The sequence below is a fragment of the Sorghum bicolor genome, chromosome 2 (assembly GCF_000003195.3).
Source record: "Sorghum bicolor cultivar BTx623 chromosome 2, Sorghum_bicolor_NCBIv3, whole genome shotgun sequence".
In the NCBI taxonomy this organism is placed as follows: domain Eukaryota; kingdom Viridiplantae; phylum Streptophyta; class Magnoliopsida; order Poales; family Poaceae; genus Sorghum; species Sorghum bicolor.
The window spans coordinates 73,521,763-73,530,625 of NC_012871.2; the positions used below are offsets into that span (position 1 = coordinate 73,521,763).

An 8,863-nucleotide genomic window follows, 5' to 3' on the forward strand; every position below is an offset into this window, starting at 1 on the left:
TAGGACTTTAGGAGAGATGATGTAGTTCCATGATTTTGCTTGACAACTTTTGATTTTGCTTGATAAGGTTGAGCTGTCATTACCGCTAAAGAAAGAGAGCATTGTGGGTCCATGATTTTGCCATAACTATTGGTGATGCTCTCCCATGATTTTGCTTGACAGCCTTTGATTTTAGCTTGGGGATCTGATATAGAGATGCTCTTAGGACAAAAAATGTAGAAATGTAATTGGTTGAGTGCCACGACATAGTAGTGAGCATTTTCTTTTCCTCTTATGAGGCTGATTGAAGAAGCTTCTAGTGGTTTTGCCATGACTTTGGCCATAAAATTGATGTGCCATTTTTTTGGTAATGAATCAATCAATACCCAAAGTTTATAGGTTTGTGTTTTAGTCCTTGTTTTTACTCCAGATACTTTATGGGTTTTAATTTTGCACGTTTATACATATGCATGCTCTTTCAACATTATGTAAACTTGGTTCAACAATATGTGAAGCCACAACATTTCAACACAACATTATGCGTGGAAATGTTCATTTTAAAACCTATTTCGTCGCCACTTACATACATAGATACATAGAGTAGCAAATTGGAGTCACGACAACAAGATCATTGCTGTCCACACAACACAAGTGCGCGTACGACGATGTCCTGGCAGTCAGTCCTGCGTGCGCGCCGGCGGCACGCGGCATCACGCGCCGTCGTTCTCCTTGGCGCCGTAGTCGTCGTCCATCCAGATGATGCAGCGGATGCACTTCCCTTGGGTGAGCAGGTCGAACGCGCGGTTTATCTCCTGGAAACCCATCTGGTGCGTGATGAAGTCGTCCAGCTCCAGCTCCTGGAAAAAAATGCATGTCATTCCTCCAGGCAATCACAATAAGGCATGCATGGATCGACGACGATGGAGCTCATTCATGAGCTCACAGCATGCAGATCCTGCGGATGATATGATCACCTTGTCTAGGTACTTGTGTGCCAGCACGGGGATGTCGTCCTTGGGCTTGATCCCACCGAAGAGCGAGCCGGTGACCGACCGCCCCCGCATGATGTCGAACGACGGCACGCTGATCGGCGCCAAGCTGCCGTCGACGCCGAGAACGACCGTCTTCCCCCAGCCCTGCACACAACAAGATTCAACGGTGGGCAGTGTTTTTTTTTTTCTGACACTCGTTAAAGAGATCTTTTTGCCGAGTATTTTTTAAAAAGCCTTTCTATCCGGTGGTTTTTTTGTCGAAGTGTTTTTTTTTTTACTTAGAAAAAAACTTCTTTGCCGAGTGTTAAAAAAACACACTTGGCAAAGCCGATTTCGTTAGTGCAGGCGTGCTGTGACGACCGTGCGGCCGTCCGTACCGTTCGTGAGCTTTTGAATGCTTCCGCCATGACTGAAACTGAACCGATGCACTCGAAGCAGTAGTCGGCGCCTTCGCCGCCGGTCATCTCCTTGATGACCTGGTCGTCGTCGTGTACATGCACCATCGTAGGTGAGCTTGGTTGCCAGCCACATACGTAGGTATATATATGCATCGAAAAACATATATACACACACAGGGAAATTGCATTGCATTTTCATTCAGACCTCGCTCACGGCGGTCTTCTCCGCGATATCATTTGGATTGACGAAGTCGGTGATCCCCATCTTCTTGCCTGCACAGGTGCATGCGAAACAAACAACCACTCGATCAGTGACAGTAGTATATATGACCTGCCACTCACTACAAGTACTTTTACAATTTTACCAGCTGAAGAAAAGCAATTGGCATACCGATCTCGAACTTGTCAGGATTCACGTCTACCCCGATGATCCTCTTAGCTCCTCGCATCTTGGCCCCTTGCGCTACCTACACAGTTCATTGGTTCAGGCATCGTCCGGTCGCTATCCAGTTCATATATTGGATGATCCATCCCAGTCAACGGACGGATCATCACGCAACATCAGATTATGAGATATACAAAATGAACACGTGTGGTGTGTGTCGTCGTTCCAAAACTTGTAGACAACGACAATTCGATGTTTGTGTGTGTTAATTATAATTTCCGTTGGTGTTGGTCTTGGCGTATCGCACGGAGAGCGACACAACAGCTATTCAGCTAACGGAGCACATCAACAAAACATCAGTTGGGGCTGTCGTCGTCGTCGTTACCGCTAACCCAACAGCTCCTAGTCCAAAGACGGCTACGGTGGAGCCGGGCTCCACCGCCGCAACCTTCCAAGTCGCACCAACTCCTGCACATGCATATGGATGCAGATGCAGCACGGCATCGTCAGCCGGGTGATGACGCGAACAGACAACGATCGACCCACGAAATCCGGCAATGTGTGTACGTGCGCGCGCGTACCGGTGGTGACGCCGCAGCTGAGCAGGCACGCCTTCTCCGGCGGCAGCGCGGGGGCGGGGCCGACGACGTCGAGCTTGACGAGGTGCGCGACGTCCACCACCGTGTACTCGGCGAAGCTGGAGACGCACAGGAAGCTGTGGACGGGCTCGCCAGTGGCGGCGAGCGAGAAGCGCGTGGTGCCGTCCCGCGGCATGACGCCGGGGCGGTACGGCAGCGCGGAGCAGATGTTGCTGCGGGCGGAGACGCAGTCGGCGCACTCCCCGCACTGCGGCAGGAACACCGGCACCACCGCGTCGCCCACGCCCACTTCGTGCACATGGTCCCCCACGCTCTCCACCACACTAGTGCACATGAGTTGTTCAGTTGACCATCGTTGCGTGCGCCTTGGAAGCAGGGAGCATATATAATGATGTCTATCTCATCCACGCTAACTTATCTTATCCTAACCCACTCTTTATCTTACCTCCTAATAAAATATAAAATGAGGTTTGACCTACGTGAACATTTTGATAACCAATTTATTTTATACTCTCTTAGTCTCCGAATAAGTCAATTTCTGACTAACTTTTTAGAAAAAAGTAGAACATGTATATGATATAAACTGAACCTATTATAAAAATATATTTGATGGTATATAGTATATATGTAATGATACTAGTTTGACGTTATAAATCTTTACAGATTTTGCTAGAAATTGGTCAAAGTTTTAAAAACTTAGCTTAAACAACTTTAGAAATCTATTTATTCAGAGATAGAGAGGATGTTGACTATTCTTTTCTTCTTTGTACTTGCGATCAAGCGATGTTGGCTATTGGAGTACATATAAAGCATGCGTTCATGTATGTGTCACTATGATTTCAATATCCTGGAAGCACTTTTTCTTTTACCCGATTGCTTCATGGCCCAGGATGGATGGAAACATGGCCGGAAAATCCTGAAAAAAGAATAAAAATTGTATATATATTTACGGAAATACGTGAATTTATAGAAAATAAATAATTCGGTGCTGAAAACGTCTCTTTGATGAAAAAGAGAGAAGCCAAAAAAAAACTATTTAGAAGTTTTTCAAACATCTTAGATGATGCATATTCATAGTATATCCAAATTATATGTTTTTGTTTTTCACATCGCACGCCGAATATTTTCTGGCACACTCAGCACGCAACTCACGTCGTTTCGCAATAAGATAAACAAAAGTTGATGCTTTGGAAGGGTCAGTGGCTAAATCTGATGCTTGGAGCAGATTCATTGGAGCTATATATACAAAAAGGTTTAAATGCAACTAGTAGACCTGTTCTTTTGACTTTATTAGCCGAATCTAACATTCATTCAATAGTATTTTTATACAAGAAACCAGTCAACATTATTTTCTATCATAGCTTATCAGCTAAACAAACAATATTGGTTTTAGTAGAGAACTGACAAACCACATCTCTACCTTTTCTCTGTATCTCTGTCTCTATAACTTTTTTTTTTAATTGTAACTGTTTTAGCTTTTTGGCTTTTAATAAATTTCCTGTAGGGTGCAAACCACCCTAATTTCATAAAAAAAAATTATATCTCTACTTAGGTTACGAGCGAAAAGCTAAAAACACCCGTTGACCATAGCTCTCTTAGTCTGAAGTCTTTAGTCACCAAATTACCCTAGATTCACTTCTCACAACTCTTCTCTCCTATCAGAATCATTCTATATCGAAGAAAATCGAAAATTAAAACTCAAAAAATCATGAGATGAAACTCTACCAAAACACTTAACCGATTTGATCCGTACCTTCATGCGCCAGAAGGTGATGTCCGTGTGGCAGAGCGAGGTGCAGATGATCCTGACGCGGACCTCGTGCGCCCGCGGCGGCGCCACCTCCACCTCCTCCATCTCCAGCGGCTGCCCCGCCGCCTTGCTCACCGCCGCTGCGCGATCGACGACGAGACGATCACAAGGCCGCCCGCTTGGCGCTTGCAGACACTCAGACACTCATGGAAAGGCATGTGTGTAGAGTCAGTGTAGACGTACCTTTGCACCGGATCGGCTTGCCCGCGTTGTCCGGCTGCATCTCGTCGCCGGTAGCACACGCAGGTCGTCGGAGCGATCTCGTCCGATCCGCTCAATGGAGACGAGGCATAAAACAAAGTCTAGTAGCAGTGTACTAGCAGGCTCTGGTGTGTGCCTCGTGTAGTCGTGTCGAATATATAATATGGAGCTCAGGTCAGGCATTTGGCCATGTGCCACCAGCGACCTTTCATTATCAAACAGATCGTATCAAGGTTGTTTGTTTCCACACGGCTAAGTTCTACGTGACATCGAATGATTGAACACCGTAAGCTCTTTTTAAGATTTTCCGTCACATCAAATCTTACATTATATACATAAATTATTAAATATAGATAGAAAATTAATTATCTAATTTGTCTATAATTTGTGAGACGAACTTTTTGAATATAGTTAGTTCATGATTAAACAATAATTGACAAATACAAATGAAAGTGTTATAGTACCCGAAATCTTTTCACCTAGAACTAAACAAGACCTAATTAGGAGCACTGATATAGACTAATTATAAAATTAATTACATAGATTCAGACTAATTTACGAGACAAAAAAGCCTAGTTAGTTTATAATTTAATAATATATTGTTACAATAAATATTTACTAATAATAAATTAATTAGACTTAATATATTCGTCTCGCTAATTAGTCTGATCATGTATGATTAGTTTATAATTAATTTATATTTAGTCTTTCTAATTAGTATCCGATGTGATATATACTAAACTTTAGCTTCGGGAGCCAAAAAGTAATAAAATATAGCAGGCTCAACTGCTAGCTAGGCATGCCACATAAGTTGCAGTGCCCCCACCTAAGAAGGCGGCTAAAGCCCACTTTACATAACGTTGAATGAACCACACACTTGCTAATTAACTCTCTTATATTTTTATTCTGGCTTTGCATAAAAGAATTGATTTGGAGTTAATCGTCTTTTAGGTCCAGGCTTTTAATTAGCTGGCTCAACTTTCCTCCAACTTCGAGTATGGTACTAAACTTCGTTGCTACGATAGCCTAAAACTTTCGTCCTTGCTTCGCTCAAAAGTTAACAGTCTCTTGGCTTTTAAGGTCTTATTTAGTTCTAATTTTTCGCAATATAAAAACTATAGCACTTTCGTTTATATTTAACAAATATTATTTAATTATAGACTAAGTAGATTTAAAAAATTCGTCTCATAAATTAAATGTAAACTGTGCAATTAGTTATTATTTTTATATATATTTAATACTCTATACATGCACCGCAAGATTCGATATGATGAGAAATCTAAAAGTTTTTGTAAATTCTTTTTGGAACTAAACAAGACCTAAAGTTGGCTCGTTTTTTCTCCAACTTTCTGTATAGTACTAAACTTCGTCGCTACAGGAACCCAATTTAAGTCTTCGCTAGTATGGTACTAAACTTCTATCTAGTAGGACAAATGTTGACTCTTTTGGCCTTAGGTCTTGCTTAGTTTCACCTAAAATCCTAAAATTTTTTAAGATTCCTCATCACATCGAATCTTATGGAGCATTAAATATAGATAAAAAAAATAACTAATTGTATAATTTATCTGTAATTTGCAAGATAAATCTTTCGATCCTAGTTAGTCCATGGTTGGACAATAATTATAAGAATATTTTTACAATGGTTGGAGAGGCGATGAGAAGCAATTGGTGTGTCTATGACCGGTGGACCCAGAGCATGAAAAGCGATGTGAGGCGATGAGAGTTAGGCGATGAGAGGCGATTGGTGTGTCTATGGTCCGTGGGCCATAAGCGTCCCGTCGCCTCCCATCGCCTCCGAAATTGAGAGGATTAGGGCTCTAATTAGAGGAGTGGTAATTCCTTTTTTTGTAGTTTTGTATTTTAACAAAGGGTAAAAAGGTAAATGCATAATTGTAAAATGTGTAGTATAGTTGTATATGTATAATTGAAGTAATATAGTTTGATGAGATTCTAAATAGAATAACATTTTATTTCTAGGGTTCATCAGGCCACCTAATCCTCTTCTCCCGATGACATCCAGACCGCTGCATCCTCCTCTGCCGCTGCCTAGGTCCCACCGGCGCTCCCGACCTCGCGCGAGGACATCCAGGACGTCGTTGTCAAGGCCGGCGAGCTGCGGGCAAGGAGGGGGAGTTGGATCCGAAGACGCGATGTACGTGAAGAAGCCGACGGCGGCGGAGGTCTCGCCCGCACCCAAGCCGTCGCCCCACCACCGTTCATGGATCGTCTCCGGCACCGTTGTCTGTCGTCGGGAGGACCTCGACGCACTGCGTCGGTCCTGCATCGTCTCCGGCGAGATCTAGGCCTGACCCCTCCTGACCAACCATCAGCTCCCCAACCGGGCACATGGAGGCCGCGGCGAGTACCGGCCCTCCTTCGTGGATGACCTCCTCCTCGCCTTCTTCCGGAGGAACATGGTGGAGGTGAGCTCCACTCCATTCACCGATTCCTTCGTTCCCTCCTCCGGTTAGCTGATGCTAAACATGTTACTAGCTTCTTTTTCCTTAAGACAAAATGCTAGAACTGTACTATTATCTGACTGGTAACACATTGGATTGAATCTCACATTGGATTGAATGTCACATTGAATCTCATATTGAATCTCACATTGGATTATCTGACTGGTAACTGTGTCTGAAAACTAAGACAACACTGAATCTCACATTGGATTGAATCTACAAAATGGCCATTTAGTTTTGTTAAAGTCTGAGCTGAATGCTCAATTTGGTAACAAAGTATTTGTTTTCAATTGGTCTGACATTGTGCTTGAGCTATGGTTACTCTGCACCGCCCTCCCTCCCTTGTCATCATGAATTGATGCTCAAGTAGTTTGATCTGAGTTTTAGTTTGCATCACTTTGCTATAGTGACATGATCTGAGTTTTAGCTGCTATCTAGTACTGTTGTTGGGGAAGAGATCATTATTGGCCAAACCATCAAACCAGCTTGGGCAGCACGGTAGTCATAGGATAGCAGCTAATTAGGTCCTTTTGTTGTGTCTCCATTAGTTGATTGCCTGATGGATGCTACCTTTGGGTTCCTGAAATGCTGAGATGTTTAACTCAAAAATGCATTTAGTAGCTTAAACTAAGTGTAGGCCCGTAAGTGCATTAGTGTAAAACCAGCTTCTGTTTAGATGGTGAAAGGGCTTGATTGCCTGATGGATGGTACCTTTTAATGGGATATGTCAATAATTGGTCCTAGCTCTGTGTTAGCTAAAGACTAATTATTTTATTTTCTACGTCGTGGTGTCTATGTCGCAGGTGTTGAAAGAGCTGAAACAGCTAGAAGATGCCAAATATGGTTCACCATTCAGATGTCGCCCCAAATACGCCAATGAGTTCAACCTTTACCACGACGCTCACTTGGAGCAACAGCAGCATCCCCATTGGCAGGATATCGCACTGCACAAGTGCGCTAGAACTGGATTTAGAGAGGCCACACCCTGTGGGTTGTATATTTGTTGGTTCAAAGCAGTGAGCGCTGAGCAGTGTTGTATAACTTTTACTTCCACTCATGTTTTGGAGATTGTGTATGGCACTAGAATATGACCATGTGAACCTATGAGATACATTTATGTGGCATCAATGAATATCACCATTCAGATTTTGCCAAATATGGTTCACATTTAACTTTGACTTGATCTCTTTTTTTGCTGCAATGGAATTTCACAATTGAGTTGCACAATTATCAACAGCATAATAGATGAATGTGACAACCATACATCATCGTTTTTGTTCAAAACGACGTTTGTAGAGTATGTCATCGAAACAATCATATTTTGACAAATGAACACGAAGCATATTAGCTGTCGTAGCAGAACATGGTATTCATAAGTTATTTGATACTTTGGAACAATAAGCATGTCTTGCAGTCTCGTTATTCATAGTATGTTTAAGTGCCACAAGAAATCTAAAAATTCAGAGAAACACAAAGTAATGTTGCTCTCTAAAACTTTATTTTTGAAAGAGTTGTTCCATAAAACATCACTTTTTGTGATGTTTCTTTGGCTTGGCATCCCCCTTTTCAAGCTTCTCGATCTTCGCTTCCATGGTGAGAACCTTGTTTTCAAGGTAATTGATTTGTTTAACCATGGTGGCCGAGTTCTCTTGGAGCGTCTGGATACGAAGGTCCTGCATGATTGGACAAAACCCGAGCTGTGGAAGATAAAGTTAATTAATTAGATAAAATTCATGAATGATTGCGGACTGCTTGGATATGCTTACTTACTAACAGGTAAATTTGTATAAAAACCATGATAATCTATGCGGCCAGATCTAACAACATGTAGCAATAAAATAGCACGTACATCTTCGGGTGACGAGGCGAACCAGATGTGCACGCACAGCAGGGCAAACCTCGATTGATCTTGCAGTCATGGCAGTTCCTATCGTAGTCGCTCCTCAGGTCGTATCGCTTGTTGACTCGGGAATTTGTGTTCTTAAATGGATCATTGTTCATCGCCTTCAAGGATGATGCCGCATCCCCCTTGTTCTTAGC

At 42.7% G+C, this 8,863-nt stretch overlaps 1 protein-coding gene and 1 long non-coding RNA gene across 2 annotated transcripts; one reads left to right on the forward strand and one right to left on the reverse strand.

Annotated features, from left to right (window-relative positions):
- Positions 428 to 4,508, reverse strand: LOC110432921 (alcohol dehydrogenase-like 2). The gene is made up of 10 exons (XM_021454144.1): positions 4,347 to 4,508; positions 4,107 to 4,243; positions 3,223 to 3,269; positions 2,336 to 2,676; positions 2,140 to 2,222; positions 1,761 to 1,836; positions 1,575 to 1,642; positions 1,349 to 1,447; positions 954 to 1,115; positions 428 to 836 (listed from the first exon to the last, which is right to left on the reverse strand). Exons 1-10 carry the CDS (start codon positions 4,384 to 4,386, stop codon positions 690 to 692), a joined length of 1,200 nt encoding a protein of 399 aa, XP_021309819.1. The 5' UTR covers positions 4,387 to 4,508; the 3' UTR covers positions 428 to 689.
- On the forward strand, positions 6,356 to 7,995 carry LOC110432495. The gene is made up of 2 exons (XR_002449930.1): positions 6,356 to 6,787; positions 7,627 to 7,995. It is a non-coding gene; the product is annotated as an uncharacterized LOC110432495 (long non-coding RNA).